Raw genomic sequence first — 16557 nt, forward strand, 5'->3', positions numbered from 1 at the left:
TCTGATAAAGAAATAAAAAATTAACTTTATGGTGATTTTAATACATCTTTACTGTCACTAATACACATATATAAACACACACATACATTCATAAGTTTCTGCTTTTTATCTATGCTGCCTTAAACTTAAAACCCTACTGGCACATCACTGAGTCACTATAATCATTTCCAGATCATTGTTTATGATTTTCTACAAAGCCAAAAGCTTACTTACAGTAAGATTAAAAAGAAAAGAAATACAGAATAAAACAAAACAAAAAAAAACAGGGCGATGTTTCATAATGAGCCATTGAGCTGCTTGTAGATGTATTTACAGCATTCTGCCGCCCCCTTCCGACTGTCAGCAGAACTGCATCACATTAAAACCGAATCACATTTTAAACCATTTAAATTAAATTCCAGCTTTAAACTATTTCGTAGATACTGATGTTTTTTGTTATTTACCAGTTTCAAAAAATGATTTGCAGTAAGTTTCCATTTCTACCCAACAATCTGAAGAGACTGGAGAGAAGCAACAACTGAATAGAAAGATTTTTATTACTGAATAAATCAAAGGAAATGTTTTACAGTACTGGGTTGCTTAACATACAACAGCGTATTTGGGTAGACAAAAAATAGAGGAGTAAATTTCTGCCAAAACACTGAAAAATTTATAGATTTCTAGAAAAGAAAAAACTTTTGCAATTTTAGATCAATCCCAGGATTTTTTTTAATTTTCAGGTTTCTACCTTTTCTTTCCAGCAATTTTTTTGACTTTTAAAACTCACAAATTTTTAGCGTAATCTCAGAAATTTTCTTTAAAAAAAAGATTAAAAAGCAACAAATTTTCAACATTTGTAACTCAAAAATTTTCCAAGACTGACAAATTTTAGATATTTTAATTCCCAACATCTTTTAGAACATTTCTGAAATTAATCTCAGTTTTTTTCTCGATAATTTAAAACTTTTCAAGTTCTGGTGATTCAGAGGATTTTCTACAAAATGTCTCAGATTAATTTAAAAACTTTTTCTTTTGCAAATTTTTGACACTTCAAAATTTTCAAACTTGAAAATTCAAAAAGTTGAAAATATTAGACTTTAGAATTTCCAAGTTTTTTCTATAAAATCTCTAAAAAAAATTATAGCAAATTTTCACTTTTTGAACTCAGAAATGTCAGAGGTTTATCAAGAAAATTTCAGAAATTAATATCAAAATGTTTGAGATTTTTTTAAAGCAAAATTTCAACTCTGAAACTCAGAATTTTTTTTTGTTTTTTCTAAGAGCCATCTCACATTTTTTGGCTGAAATGCACTCATTTTTTAATCCTAATGCACAGTTGTAATTCCTTATAAAAGATACGAACATAATTTATTTGTGTTCTTCTCTACTAAAACCTTCCAACACCTAAAACAGTAGAATACATAATAAACATCAAACATTGTCCATAAGTTGCATAATTTCTTTAGAAAGGTCCTGATTTCTTCTGATCATTTGTCCTTCCTCTTTTCCGGCGACCAGTAACCTGTAGGAACAAAATGAATATAATTATCAGATATTCATATTTCTGTTTGGACATTTCTGTTTCTCCGTAGAAGCGTTTCTCCAGAAGCTGCACCTCCTCCTACCCACCTGGTCAGGAGGAGGACTCACAGCTTAGCGCGTTTAGAGGTGGCTATACCCAGCAGCGCCGAGACGTCGTTGGGCGAGGTCAGCCACGCCCCGCCGTCCGCCACCAAGATGGCGCCCGTCACATAGGAAGACGCTCGGCTGGCCAGGAAGAGAGCGCAGTGGGCCATCTCCGTCTTGTTGCCGGCTCGCTGCAGAGGAACGGCCTGGAACGAACCCGCGGCCTCGGCACCAGGACCGCCTGGGTGTTTGGGAAACAACGGAAAGCAAGTCAGGCATGTTTTCTACGATGGAGGAGAAAAAACATTTTACATAAAAAATAAAAATAAAAAAATAAAAACAAGGGAATTTCTGAGGTCCAGAGGTAAATAAATTGCAAGAAAGAACTAAGAAATTTTGAGATTTCAGATAATTTTCCTGAAAAAAAAAACATGACAATTTCTAAGTTTTAAAAGTTGGAAAATTTTTAAGAAAAAAGTTTTGAAATTTTTAGATTAATCAAAAATTTTTTTTAGAAAAACTAAGACAAACATTTGCTTGACTATGCGTTTACATTTTTAGATTAATCAAAACAAGAAGATTTCTGAGCTCCAAAAGTCAAAGATTTGCACAAAAAGACTCAAATGTTTCTGTGCTACAAAATTAGAAAATTTATATAAAAAAAATCTGAAATGTTGACAGTAATTTTAGAAACTTTCTAGAATTTTTTTTTACAAAAGTAGCAAAAAGTCAAAAGACTTTTGAAATTTCAGCTGAATAACAAATTAAAAACAATAAATATCTGTTGTTGAGCTCATATGTCTAAATACTTAATAATGTAGCAGCAAAAATTGTTTTTTAAAATGAAAATGTTGCTCATTTTGTCCGTACGTAGGTTTATGATTAAAATAGCTATTAATTTAAAAATTTTAATTGAGATGCACCACTAATCTAAAGGGTTCAATGTTTACCGAGTCTGCGGTAACCCTCGGTACCAGAGATCGGACCGGGAGCCACGGCATTGACCCGAACTCCGCTGGGCCCCCACTCCACCGCCAGGTGCTTCGTCATAGCATCTAAAACACAGCAGCAGCTTCCTGTCATTAATTTATTCATTATTCTCACATTAAAACAGGAAATAAAACCAGGAATGCTCCCACCGTTTGCTGCCTTGGCAGAGCCAGCGTGAACCTGCAGGGCCTGCCCTCGGTACGCCAGCGTGGCCGAGACGTTCACCACGTTGCCGCCATGTTCCTGGGACAGCAGCCGCACTCATTAGCATTAGCATGAAGAGGATAATTCACTGAGAAACATTTAGCAAACTTACTGCCCTCTTCTAGCATCTAATAAAGTCAAATTTACATGATACTGCCCCTTTAAAAGATGCAAGTAATTCGGTTACAACACTTCCTGTTGTCATGTTTGTCGTTTCCACCAGTAGTAATGTCCAGTTGTTGGTCATGAGACTCGTATGATGCGGAAAAAAAGTGTTTCCATTGCAGTTTTACGAAATAAACCAATTTCAATATGAAATACGTCAAAACTTTCTACAGAAAAACAAGTTGTTTTTTTTATTAGCGTGTTTCCATTAAACAAATTTGTTTCAAAATTTCCAATTCTGCAGTTATGTGATCAATGGAAAAGCAGCTGCTGTATGAAGTAAAATCAGACCAAACTTTTCTTGTTTTAGCTTCATTAGAATTAACAAAATTATTTATATTTGCTAAATGCCAGATATATTGGCAAAAACATTGTTTTCAGAAATTTTTTGCCAATTTGTCTTTGAATTCAGAAGTTTTCATGCGTTTGGTCTTTAAACCTGGATCCAAGTCAAAATGTCCGCTTCCTTTCTAATAAATAGATATGTTTTCATTGATTTAAAAGTGAAATGTTGCAAATTTAAGCCCATTTTGAGGAATAAAAATGTTGAGTCCCATACCTTGAACCATTTCTCATAAACCACCTTGCTGGTGTTGAACGTTCCCATGGTGTCGATCTCCAGGACGGTTTTGAAAGCGTTGAAGGAGAGTGCAGAGGCAGGACAGAGGAAGTTTCCAGCAGCATCTGTGTTAAATCAGTTTTTTTTACTGTTTCTAAAGAGGGATTTATGTACAGAGGACCACAACCGACATAATGAAAAATAAAAGGGGAAATAAATATATATTTTGTTTTTCCTTATATACATTTCTTGACAAAACCGCACGTATAAAGGGTTAGAAAAAAAAACAAACATTTCTTGGTGAAAAGGAATGTGTGGAGAAGAAAAAATTAATTATATATACTTCTGCTTTTATTTTTCATTATGTCAGTTTCAGTCCTCTATATTGACTCAAATATTCTCCATGAGTGATCAGGAGTTCCTGAAACATTGGGAAGTTGAACTTTGCACCAATCTGATGGCTGAATAACAGATTAAAAACAATAAACATGCTTTTGTTGACTTCACGTGTATTTATTTAATAATTTAGCAAAAAAGGTTTTTTGAAATGAGAATGTTGTTTATTTTATTGCTATAATTTAAAGGAGTACTGAGAGAAAATGAACATTCGGTTGAATAAAGTGGCTAGCTGTGACCTTTGCCCTACTTTCCCAGTGAACTCTGCTGCATTTCATTAAAATCGTGTCATTTTGGGTGGAATTCAGGCGAACAGAAACGCGATGGGGGATAAATTACGTACTGTTAATCAGGATGTCTAAACGGCCAAACTCCTTCAGCGTCTCGTCCACAGCGGCTGCGATGCCATCAGGCTGCCTCACATCGATCCGCAGAGGGAGGCAGCGTCGTCCTGAAGCGGCCGACAGCTTCACCGCCGCCTAGAAAACATTTTCATGAAGTCGACACAGAGCTGTGGCACATAGATAATGTTCAACCAGAACTGGGCAAATAATGACAAAACCTCTTTCAGCTTGTCCAGGTTCCTGCTAGCGATCACCGTGTCACAACCATGTCTGGAAAAGAAAGACAATAAATAATTTAGCAGAAGCTAATGCTAAAGTGCTATTTAGCAGAGCTAATACTAAAATGTGACACCAACATGTTATTTAGCATTAACTAATGCTAAAGCAATACAATACCATGGTATTTAGCAGAAGCTAAGCTAAACTGCCACACCAACATGATATTTAACAAAACTACCAACCCACCATCACTAGCAGGCATTGCTAGCTAAAATGTTAGCTGTACTAACTCTAAAGCACTAATAAACAATAGTTCCACTATTGCACAATAGCATGATATTTATTTGAAGACAGTGCTAACATGCTACACCACCTTTGTATTTAGCAGAATCTAATGCTAAATTGCTAAATTCAACAATGGTGTTTATACATAAACATCAGTAGTGTAGTGAGTGCTAACCCTAAAGCAACAATCAATAGCTTCACTAAAGCTAAAGCGCTACACGAACATTTTATTCAGTGGAAGCTAATGCTAAAGTGCTAACTTCAACAATGTTGATTCCCATCATCAGTATTGGCCAGTATTAACTAAAGCACCAATCACAAACATTAGTTCCACTGTTGCCAATGTGCTAAAATAATAATAATAATAATAATAATAATAATAATAATAATAATAATAATAATAATAATAATAATAATAATAATAATAATAATAATAATAATGTATCTAGCTAGTTTCTTTTATTCTCAGCTTTATTAACAGCAGATTAAAACAGAAATCAGTAAACAGACGGGAAATCCTTCACCTCATGAAGATCTCAGCGATACGAAGTCCTATTCCAGATCCGCCTCCTGTGATGAAAGCAACTTGATCTCTAAAACAAAACAAGAACATCACATCTCTTTTAAGCAGTGTCACAAATATTCAGCATATATCACAAGTAGATATGTAATGAAGGTATTCATTACTTGTATAAAAACACTTAAAAGGGGTTGAATGAGGAGACAAATACAAATTGAAGTATTTTATTGTTTGTGTTTTGTCCAGTGGCACCTCAGCTGGAACTGATGGTGTCCTGTTAAAATAAAACAAACAAATGGATGGGTTTTGTAACTGTCTGAAATAAACTGAAATGTTTGTAGAAATGGCTTACCTCTGTCTCTTCCTCTGCAGGGTGTTCAGGCTAAAAGATTCCCCGGGGGCCTGAACACCTTATAAAGGTTCCGGAAGAGACCAAATGCAGATGGAAGAGGGGGAGCGATGAAACTATGTATTTTAGAAGTGTAATGATTGAATTTATATTTATAGAAAGGTATTTTAGAAATGAAAGGGCAGCTTAAAAATGAAGAGTGTTGTTATGATTATGTTGAAGATTTAGTTGTTTTGTTAAGATTGTCTGTATATAGGTATTTTGTCCTACCCTGTTTCTTGGTGGGGTTGTTAATGGGAGCAGCCAGGGACTATAAAAACCTGTATGTTGGCCACATTGCAAGTTAGTTGGTGGCTGCTGCTAAGACCCAGGGCCATTGTAAGCAGGATTGTCTCTATGTTAAATGTTGGAAAATAAACACCTGGTTGGTCTGCACTATTTCTCTGCCTCAAGACTCCTCTGTAAACCAGCCGCTAAGGGCCATCCTAACAAGTGGTGTCAGAAGCTGTGGCCGGAGTCACAAAGTGGAGTTGAGGATGACGAAAGACAGAGAAAAGAGGAAGCAAGACCAACAGGTGGAGCCTGATGAGGGAGCAAAATCATCTGCTGATCAGGTGGGCGTGGCACCCAGCAACCCTGAGAAGATTGAGGAGCTTGCAGATTTGGTGAAATCGCTCATTGAGTCTCAATCAGTGAGAGACCAACAGCTGGCAAAAGAAGCTGCTCGTCAAGACCATAGATGGAAATCTATGCAGCATCAGTTTCATCAAATACAGCAACAAGTGTATGATCTGAGGCAAGATTCTGGAGGTGACCAGCTACAGTCAGGAGCACTGCGGCCTCAAGAGGACAGAGAGGATCCAGGAGAGGGGACAAGTCAACTGTCTTCGGATGCTGGACCTGAGAGGGATTTCAGCATGCACAGAGAACCTAAGCTACATCCTCTACTACCTGATGATGACATCGAACATTTCTTGACCACTTTTGAAAGAATGGCCCAGGTTTGTCGATGGCCAAGGGAAGAATGGGCTATCCGGCTAATTCCCCTATTGACTGGCAAGGCACGAAGTGCTTATGTTCTGATGGATTTTGCAGACTCAGAAGACTATGACAAAGTGAAGGCAGCCATATTGCAAAAGTATGAGATTACAGCTGAAACCTATCGTCGGCGTTTCCGTTCTTTGGACATTCTTCCTGGAGAGACTCCACAAGAACTGTATGTGCGCCTCAAAGAAATGTTTTTCAAGTGGGTTAAACCGGAAAAGGCAACAATAAAAGAAATTGCAGAGACAATGATCCTGGAACAGTTCCTGAGGATGGTTAACCCTGAACTGGAGGTGTGGCTTCGTGAGCATGACCCAAAGACAGCAGAAAAAGCAGCACAACTGGCTGATGTCTTCACGGCAGCTAGACGAGGGACGAAACACCGCTCTTTTGGCCGAGACTCCAACTTTGCCCACAAAAGTAAGTCCTTTGGGGATGAAATTAATCTCAGAAATTTTCTAGAAAATATTTTATTTTCTGAACTGGAAAAGTAAAAAAAAAAAAAAGAAAAAAAAATTGTTTTTGGCGGAAATCACTTTTTTTTTAATCTACAAAAGCCCTGAAACGGCCTCGTATATTGATTTTTAAAAAGTCGGAATTAAAATATATTTCTCTGAAGATCTGAGACGACTTGACTCTGGACTGAAAACCAAAAACTCTCAGCTTCTCTGTCGGCACCGGAGAGTTTCTCCTCCTGTAAACCGACACCGAACCAACCGATCTGGGTTTCCCGTTTCCGGTTGATGCTCTTCAGTCTCCGTTAGAGCCGCACGACCAGTCGGGAGTTTCCGCAACAATAAAACTTCCGTGAAACGGAAACCGAGGACAATTTGCCCTCTGATGTGTCTGAGAGCATCAGCAAGCTGAGTGGTTCCCTAACTGCATTTGCTGCTTTTAACCGCATCCATATGGCGCTAAACTGGTGCCATAAAATTTGTTCAAAAGTAAAATATCTTAAAAATGGAACAATATTTTGAAACTGAAAAAAGGTTTAGATTTAAAGAAAACATTTGTAACTGAAAAAGTATGTTGAAACTGAATAAAGTTTGAAACTGAAAGAAAAGTAAAACTTTTCTAAATGTGTGGAACTAAATTGGGGCCATAGAGTATGTTAAAAAGAATTAAACTAAAAATATTTTGAAACTGAAAAAAAAAACATGTAAAAAACAAAAAAAAAAGTTCAAATTACTTCTCAGATTCAAGTTTTTTTCCAAGTTTCAAAATAATGTTTTAGATTCACAACACTTTTCTTTTGGACCAACTTTGTGGCCCCGATTTAGCTCCATACATCCAGATCAGAAATACTCATCACAACTCAAATTTCTCTCAACATTTTAATTCTTTTTTGCCTCCATGATGAACAACCAGAACAAACATCATGAGATGACAAACCCAAATAAAAGTAATTTTAAAAATATACTAAAATATATTTCACTTGTTTATTTTGCTTTTTTATTAAAACAAACACCTTTGCTTAGAAAAAGGAGAAACAGAATATGAAATAATATGTGCCAGGAGTGTAGACTTTGACAATAATGGTCCAAAACCCCAAAAAGCAAACATTACAAACATTAGAATAAATTAAAAATATTAAGCGACCTACAACATTCAGTTTTTTGTTGCAAACAACAACAAAAAAACAATAAACACAGCTCAATTTACTAAATAAAAACTGTACAAAAACTGAAGATTATAAAAAATTATATCTGTGAATATAAAATTTTCCAAACATAATGAAATTAATTGCCAGTTTTCTATAGTTGAGGCTTTATGTAATTTATTTTTAAGCAGCAGCAAGTAAATGTTTGGGAGACAGGGGGCGCTGTAGGCCAACTTTATTTAACAGAAAGTCCAACACAGTAGTACAGAGTCCCTGAACAAAGTGATTATTTTAAACATTCAATCTTTAATTAAACTTCCTGCCTTTTTATTTAAAGGGATACTTTAAAAACCACTTTACCCCTAACCTTTGAAGTACTTCTACTTGAACAAAATATTTGATTAATTTTGGTCTCACTTAATATTTTAAAAGACTAAAAGAAAAAGTTCAGTTCTTGAACTGCAGTTGGGTTCAACTGAAAATTTATCGAATGGCCACAAAATGGCCCCCGAGCCACAGTTTGTAACCCCCTGTTCTAAGTGAAGCTAACTTCCAGCTGGTTCTGGTTCTGTGGGTCCAGTTGTGGCCTGAGGCGGCGTGTCGGCCTGCAGGCCCACCAGCCTGCTGCTAACCTCCCACAGCCGCCGCGCCGCCGCGTCGTCCAGCGCCTGCGGCGCCGGCTCCTTTTCCGTCATCACGTCGTAGTAGCGACCCGTCACGCCCGCCATTTCCTCCGCCACGGCCAGAAACACGCTGGGCTGGGCGCCGAGCTCCGGACTCTTCACCAGCATGGAGAAGAACGGGCCTGAGGAAGAGGACGAGGAAGAGGAGGCTAACAGCAAATAGTTTGATTATTTTCACCTATAATCAGAAATATCAGCAGATTTTGTTAGGATTTCTGATCATAGCTAAACATAAAGTAGTAAAGTAGCAGAGAATTAAAGTGAAACTAAACCCAATATAAAAGTTAAGCTCCGCCCACAGAGAATGTCTGAAACATTCCACCAATGTGGGCTTAGAGACAATGTGGGCGTGGCTAATATACGATGTGGGCGTGGCTAATAGTAGGACGGAGTGGAGTGTGTAACCAGGGTCATAGTTGCTAATTTATCGTCTTTGGAATTATATTTAGCAACTTCTCAGATCCACCAAAGACAAGCACAAAATTCAGAACTAGATTTATAAATTCGACAAACGACAACTATAGTGACTTTTCTTTTTTAAGTGACCAGTGAGAAATCTAGTAGCTTTTTTTTTAAAAGCAACAAGCATCAAATGTAGTGAAATTTTCAAAACAAACACTTTTCTCAAATAAACTATTGGCGACAGACACTTTTTAAACAAGCCACTAGTGAAAAATTTGTCGACTTTTCTTAAAAAGCGACTAGCAATATTTTCAAATTACCAAAAAGCAACAAATCCAGCAACTTTTTAAAATACGCAACTAGTGACAAATCTAGTTCAGACCTAAATCTAATGGAGAATTTGCATAAAGGCGTTAAATTTTTTGTTTAGATTTTCAGTTCCTCACAGGATCGATATAGAAGTGTACTCCACACTTTTCAGGTCTTTGAGTGATTTTTAAATACTTTTGGTTACAGTGATTTCTACTTAAGGTTGTCAGATTGTCTGAAAACAGATGCATGCCACACTTTTCAGATGTTTCTCTATTAAAAACCTAATGAACAGTTCAGCAGAAACTCACTGAGAACGGTGGTGGAGAACTGCGACTGGTGCAGGCCGGTGTGTCTGCCCAGGTCCGTGGCTACGACCCCAGGGTGCACGGCGTTCACCGTCACTCCGGTGCCTTTCACACACACACACACACACACACACACACACCTCGGGTTAGAACACCACGCTCATCGCAGGCCGGACCGCCTCCCACACTGAACGCTGCGGCCGGCGGACTCGCCTTCTAGCCGCTTGGCGAGCTCCCTGGTGAACAAAACATTGGCGAGTTTGCTCTGGCAGTACGCCTGCTTCGTGTCGAACTTCTTCTTCTCCCAGTTCAGGTCGTCGAAGTCGATCTTTCCGACGATGTGGGCGAGCGAGGCCAGGTTGATCACACGACTGGGGGCGGAGTCTTTCAGCTTCTCCAGCAGGAGGTTTGTCAACAAGAAGTGGCCTGGAGGAAGTTAGAGCTTGGAATAGGTTTACAGTTTAAGAGGAAGCCTTTTGACTGCTGGAAAATAGGCAATAAATCAATTAAATAGATAATAGATTAAAACAAACTCAATCATTTCCACTTGCATGGTTTATTGTTTTTCTCTTTTTACCAGAAGCTGGATGATAAAAGTCTTCAGTTTTGTTTATAATTCATTTTTTGCTGTTATCTTGATTTATTTTCCATATTTAAAGCTTTTCAATAAATCAAATTCAATCATGTTTATTTGTTTAGCATATTAATAAAAAATCATAAAAATAAGATGGAGTCACAGATTAGAGAAAGAAATAAACATTACATTTTTAAAGCCCAAAATTACAAGAATTTTTTTAAGTAAGAAAAAATAACAAAAGTAAATTTTGCCAAATCAGTTTCTTTCAATAAAAGAAACTTATGAAATGTTAACAGAAACTGTAGGTCTGTGTCTGGTAGATTTTGGGTTAAAATAGTTTGATGTTCATTCAGAGGGGAGAAAATTTTAATATTTTACTCAAGAGACGAAATACTTCATAATAAAATTGTTCAAGTAAAAGTTAAAAAGTTCAGCGTAATAAAAATACTCCTAAAAGTACATTTTTTCAAAAAAAGTTACTCAAGTAAATGTAATTGAGTAAAAGTAACTAGTTACTACCCCATTGTGCTTTTTGGCTAATGGAGCTAGCAAACATCATATTTAAAAATAGTTGGACTGTTCTGTTGTGTTTGATAAAAAAAAATATTTTGAAAATAAAATGTTGGAAAATATGAGAAAATTTCCCCTGAGGAAAAAAAAGATCTCCCCTGGTTCTTCTCAGTGAGTGACTGAGAAACACAAATGCATGCCACACTTTTCAGATTTGTAACAGTGAAAATGTCTGGAAACCCATTTCTCTTTCATAAAGCGTTCTCTGGGTTTGTTTTGCATTTTTAACGGTGAAGTTGGATGAAAACACTTATGGGTCACTACCTAAATGGTTCACTCCCAGCTGCATGTCGAAGCCGTCCTCCGTCTTCCCCGCCGGACACCGCATGACTCCGGCGTTGTTAATCAAAATGTCCACACTCTTCTCCTCTGCAATAAAAAAGCAGGTCCGTTAGAGACTCTGTCTCATGTTTCCTCGGTTTGGTTTGCTTTGCACCTTGATTGATTCTCTCTGCGAACTCTCGGATGGACTTCATGGAGGCCAGGTCCAGCTGGCACGCATAAACATGCGGGTTCAGCGTCTTCCCTCGGATCTCTTTCGCTGCCGCTTCACATTTCTCCATGTCGCGGCATCCCATAATGATCCGGCCCCCTGAAGAGGCAAGACACAGTGCGTCAGAAGCCGCGTTTCCATTACAAATGTCAAGGATATTCCACTAATGTTGGGGACTTCCGGTTTGACCGCAAGATGAAGCAGCCGCACTTTCTTCTTCTTCTTCTTCTTAGATTATGGCGGATCGAGCTTTCTGAAGTTCCCCCTTTAACAATACTGTATAATTATAAATTCGCTATGAATGAAACAATACTCATCGTGCTTTAGTAGAGTCGCGACCAGTCAATGAGACAATGACAAAAAAAAAGACAACAGGAGCATCTAACTGCTATGCTAACGGTTATGCTAGCAGGCCATAAGAAATCCCGAAAAGCTCGAAACAAATATTCCGCTAATTAAAAAGAAATTGGAATTGCGGTATTTCTGGTAAATAAGAAACGTAATTAAGATCACATGTGAATAAGTTTGCTCACATGATAAATCATTAAATATAAATAAATATCGTCCTCCAACTACTTCCTGTTATAGACTTCTTCATGGTTTGAAATGGTGGCAGAATCCGGTTGTTGATCGCATCACTGGGATGATGTCACTGTTTTGATAAATACACCAATTTGATATGACCAAATAATAATAATAATAATAATAATAATAATAATAATAAAAACACCTGATCACTTCTCAAAACTTTTTTATCAAAAAAATCTTATTTTTTTAAACACAGCTACTAGCAAGAAACACCCAGAATAAGTAAAGAACTGTTGTGTCTCCAGACCTCTGTTGGCCAGTTCTTTAGCCGTCTCCTTTCCGATGCCCGTGTTCGCACCAGTTATCACGACGGTCTTTCCTTTAATCCTAGCCTTGCTGGGACAGCGGCCCCCAGTCACACGGTTCCTGGAAAACCAATTAAAATTCACCTTTTCCACTCAAAAATACATTTTCTCAATCTTTCGTGAATAAAAAACCTGGAAAGTGTGGTGTACCTCTCTATTATATAAAATTTTATAGTGATAAGATAATAGTAATCACAGTAATAAATATGCCATAGTGAATTGTACAACAGGAAGAGTACATTTCTCCCAAAGAACTGAGAAATTTTTAGATTCATCAGAAATTTTCTGGAAAACTCAGGGAAATTTCTGAGTTTGAAAAGTCAAAACTTTTATGAAATTTACATTAGCATCTCAAATGCTCAAATTATACCTGAACTGCGACCCCAAATCCTAAAACGAGGAAGTTCAAATGATCTCTTCCATCCATCACAACAGGCAAAGACCTTATGTCCTACTGCATCCAAAAGCAAAGGACACGGGTTAGCAGCACTATCTAATCAATCAAGTTTTATTTTTATAGCACAAGGCAGCTAACACCTTATGGTTTAATCCAGGACTTATTGTTGTGGAATTGTCAGCTGCTAGCATTAGTCTTCAGTCAGGAGCCTCCTAAGTTTCACTGCAAGACTGACTGCTACTGGAGATTCTGTCTGCCCACAACATCACCATCCACAGCAACTTTTAAAAAGTACTTAGATTATATTAGTTACAATATCGAGTATTCATTTGGGATAAATAAAGTTTGGGATACATGTCAGTTTGAGTCTGGACACAACAGAGTTACTGATCCTAAAAGTCTGGCTGTAATCAGACAATACATTCATTTACCCTAATATTCTGAATTATAATGTTTTCTGTGGCTACAGAACCTCTAATTCTGCTACAACACAGAGAAAATTGAAACTATAGGAGCTAATATAATAAAATGTGACAGTGTGTGCAAAATCCTGACAGTTCCAGTCGCATTATTCTGAGTTACTCACTTGATTAAAACGGCACTTCCGGCCACCGTACCGAACACGGAAACCGGTAGAATATATCTGCTCATGGCTGCGGAGAAACGCCGAAAACCCCGAGCAGTTAAAGAAAGTTTTAACGTCAAACTCACATCTGAAAACCACACAACAGAGAAAGGTTACAGCAGCAGCCTTTCTGCGTCATCAGCCAGCGCTGAGAAGTGGAATTATGGGAAACGTAGTCCTGAGAAGCTGAAAATTTATGCTAGATCTTAGTTGTTTAGACATGGAGATTCAAGTTTGGACGTGACAAACCAGAAGATTATGGGATGCCATCACAGTCAAAAATCAACAGCAATAATTTTTGTTACTTAGCCAGTTGCTATGTCATTCAAAGTTACAGTTTAAATAAGCTGGCAAGCTAATTATTTGGGTTACAACTAAACATGTAGATTGCTAACTAAATATTTAGTTTTCAAACTAAATATTGTATTTAGTTTGTTAACTAAAAATGTAGCTGTTTATGGACATATTTAGTTTGCTAAATTATTCGCTAACTAAAGTTTGAAACTGCAACACTTATAAACAAATGAACAAGATGGTGAAAGTAAGACTGAAAAATTTACCTCCAATTTTCTCTCTTATTGTTGTCAGTTTTCAACTGGGTAACTTTATGAGTTACAAGTCTATGAAAGGTCGAAACAAATTAAGACATTTCCTAGAAAAACTTTGAAATGTCTGATTTTCAAAAGTCAAAAATTTTTCAAGAAATAACTAAAAAAATTTACATTAGTCTAAAAAAATGTATTTAAGAATTTTGTAACTTGATTTAAAAAAAATTAAAATTTGCAAGAAAAAAATTTCATTTTTAGATCAATATCAGAAATTCGATTTTTTTGGCAGAAAGAAAAATGTGGAAATTTCAGAGTTGCAAAAGGAGAACATTTTCAACTCTTAACATTTTAGAGATTTTTAGATGGAAATTTTCTCCTTTTTTCTCTTTATACAGCGACAAAAAGAGAAGATCACACTGTAAATAAAATGCATCTTGCATCTCAACTCTGGACTCAACTTGAACTTTTTCTCTTTCCTGTTCTGCATAGCCGCCATCTTTAATTCTGTATCATCTGGTTTTACTTAAAGTTGACCAATGGCGCCCTCTTCAGGATAGAGGCCAAAATACAACAGTGAAAATAGGTCTAAATGAACACTATTAGTTAATTCGATGGATGGCAATTTAACTCACAATTAATTGTTTACATCCCTCGTAACAACAATTTTTATCCATGATTGTATATTTTTGTATTTATGTTTTTCTGTAATTAAAAGAAAACCCTGAGCAGTTTCATGATGCATAACAAAAGTCTATAGTGGAAATCTTTTCTGTCTTAGTTTCTAGTGCAACTGGGACACAGACTGACAGAACCTGGGAGATAAATCTGAGGATAAAACAAGGGCGCCCTTTATATGAAAGAGCTGGAGGAAGCTGGTGGCATACAAAAGTAAAAACTGGGACAAGAAGCTGCTGTCTGGGAAAAGAGGAGAAGAAAATAAACTTGGAGTCTCTGCACCTCGTACAGGTGTGTGTGTGTGTGCGTGTGTGTGTGTGCGCGCGTGTGTGCATGTGTGTGCGCGTGCATGTGTGTGTGAACCTTTGTGCCAGTTAAAGCACACAGAGCTCTGCCTTCAGGATGATTTGTGACTCTCCTGTTTGCAGAATAACCTGTAGGAAACTTCTGCCTCACATGACGATCCAACTCTGAAAAGCACCTGCATCTGATTGGTAGCTGGCCTGGTTCGGGTCAGGGGTGGCCTAGTCCAATCCTCCAGAGCTACTATACTATCCTGAAACTTTTAGATACATCGCTGTTCTATCTATCTATCTATCTATCTATCTATCTATCTATCTATCTATCTATCTATCTATCTATCTATCTATCTATCTATCTATCTATCTATCTATCTATCTATCTATCTATCTATCTATCTATCTATCTATCTATCTATCTATCTATCTATCCATCCATCCATCCATCCATCCATCCATCCATCCATCCATCCATCCATCCATCCATCCATCCATCCATCCATCCATCCATCCATCCATCCATCCATCCATCTATCTATCTATCTATCTATCTATCTATCTATCTATCTATCTATCTATCTATCTATCTATCCATCCATCCATCCATCCATCCATCCATCCATCCATCCATCCATCCATCCATCCATTCATCCATCTAGCCTATAAACATTTAATGTAAATACACATTTCATTCTTTTGCTGTATATTTATTTAGTTAAAAAGTAGAAGTGTGTGTTTATATACGCGTGTCAATTTTTTTCTCACTATATATTGGACAGTGACGTGCGGTCAGGGGAGGCAGGTGAGGCAGTGCCTCACCAGCCATCATGGAAAGAAAGAAAATATATAATCATAAAGTAATTTAAATTGTTATATTCATCCAGTGGTTTGTACTAAAAAATATTTATTTTTCATGTAGCTTCACCAATTTCGATTTTTATTTGTTCAAAATCGCTGAATTTTCTTATTTTCCCATTCAAATGCTTGGAAGCGATGCCGGTGAGGCAGCAGCGAGCTCTGCCTCACCTTGGATTGCGCAACCCCTGCCTCTGCGCTGGCTGCTAAGCGGAGAGAGCATGTTGCTGTACGGCGTCAATAAAATGGTTTAAACAAATTTAATATGTGAACTTATTTCCAATAATTTAGCTTATGTATATAATGTACAGTGCTTTTTGTCACCAACTGTGTTTGTGTAACGTGTTTCGTGTAATGAGCGATTATAAACGGCAGAGAACAGGTTCGAGGTGAGGCAGGCAGTTCTCTTGCCTCATGGCAGGGGGCGCTCAAGATCCCAGACGTTCGTCTTGTTCACTCCTCAACTGCCGAGTAAGTGACAGCGAGCTAGGCTAAACGATTCGGGAAGCAAGTCAAGTGCAGCGATAGATTATAATAGAGATAGTGATTTTTTTCCTCTCGCTTATCCCGACTTTCGACATGGATGACTACATTACAACACCAAAAAAGTTTTCTCAAGTGGACTTTCAATCGAAGCAGGAGA

The 16557-nt window shown here is 37.3% G+C and overlaps 3 protein-coding genes across 5 annotated transcripts; 1 reads left to right on the plus strand and 2 right to left on the minus strand.

The window, feature by feature from the left end:
• Nucleotides 1-518: 518 nt before the first annotated feature.
• decr2 (2,4-dienoyl CoA reductase 2, peroxisomal) lies at nucleotides 519-5973 on the minus strand. Its single transcript, XM_044103167.1, has 10 exons — nucleotides 5957-5973; nucleotides 5640-5669; nucleotides 5292-5360; nucleotides 4482-4533; nucleotides 4263-4398; nucleotides 3524-3648; nucleotides 2745-2838; nucleotides 2556-2660; nucleotides 1658-1846; nucleotides 519-1501 (listed from the first exon to the last, which is right to left on the minus strand). The coding sequence occupies exons 1-10, from the start codon at nucleotides 5971-5973 to the stop codon at nucleotides 1467-1469; spliced, it is 852 nt and encodes a 283-aa protein (XP_043959102.1). The 3' UTR covers nucleotides 519-1466.
• A 29-nt stretch (nucleotides 5974-6002) lies between these two features.
• On the plus strand, nucleotides 6003-7120 carry LOC122823502 (the record flags this gene model as incomplete). Its single annotated transcript, XM_044103168.1, has 1 exon — nucleotides 6003-7120. A coding segment is annotated over exon 1 (948 nt), but the record flags the coding sequence as incomplete, so codon positions are not given.
• Nucleotides 7121-8105: 985 nt separating this feature from the next.
• On the minus strand, nucleotides 8106-13706 carry LOC122822750 (retinol dehydrogenase 13-like). Of its 3 annotated transcripts, XM_044101636.1 has the most exons (8): nucleotides 13499-13693; nucleotides 12886-12969; nucleotides 12458-12576; nucleotides 11566-11721; nucleotides 11394-11498; nucleotides 10196-10408; nucleotides 9986-10087; nucleotides 8106-9085 (listed from the first exon to the last, which is right to left on the minus strand). In XM_044101636.1, the coding sequence occupies exons 4-8, from the start codon at nucleotides 11705-11707 to the stop codon at nucleotides 8826-8828; spliced, it is 822 nt and encodes a 273-aa protein (XP_043957571.1). In that variant the 5' UTR covers nucleotides 11708-11721; nucleotides 12458-12576; nucleotides 12886-12969; nucleotides 13499-13693; the 3' UTR covers nucleotides 8106-8825. The 3 variants fall into 3 exon arrangements, with proteins under 3 accessions (XP_043957571.1, XP_043957568.1, XP_043957569.1); XM_044101633.1 differs by lacking the exon at nucleotides 12886-12969 and having other exon boundaries at nucleotides 13499-13706; XM_044101634.1 differs by lacking the exon at nucleotides 12886-12969 and having other exon boundaries at nucleotides 13624-13701.
• Nucleotides 13707-16557: the final 2851 nt, after the last annotated feature.

Source organism: Gambusia affinis, linkage group LG20, assembly GCF_019740435.1.
Source record: "Gambusia affinis linkage group LG20, SWU_Gaff_1.0, whole genome shotgun sequence".
Lineage (NCBI taxonomy): Eukaryota > Metazoa > Chordata > Actinopteri > Cyprinodontiformes > Poeciliidae > Gambusia > Gambusia affinis.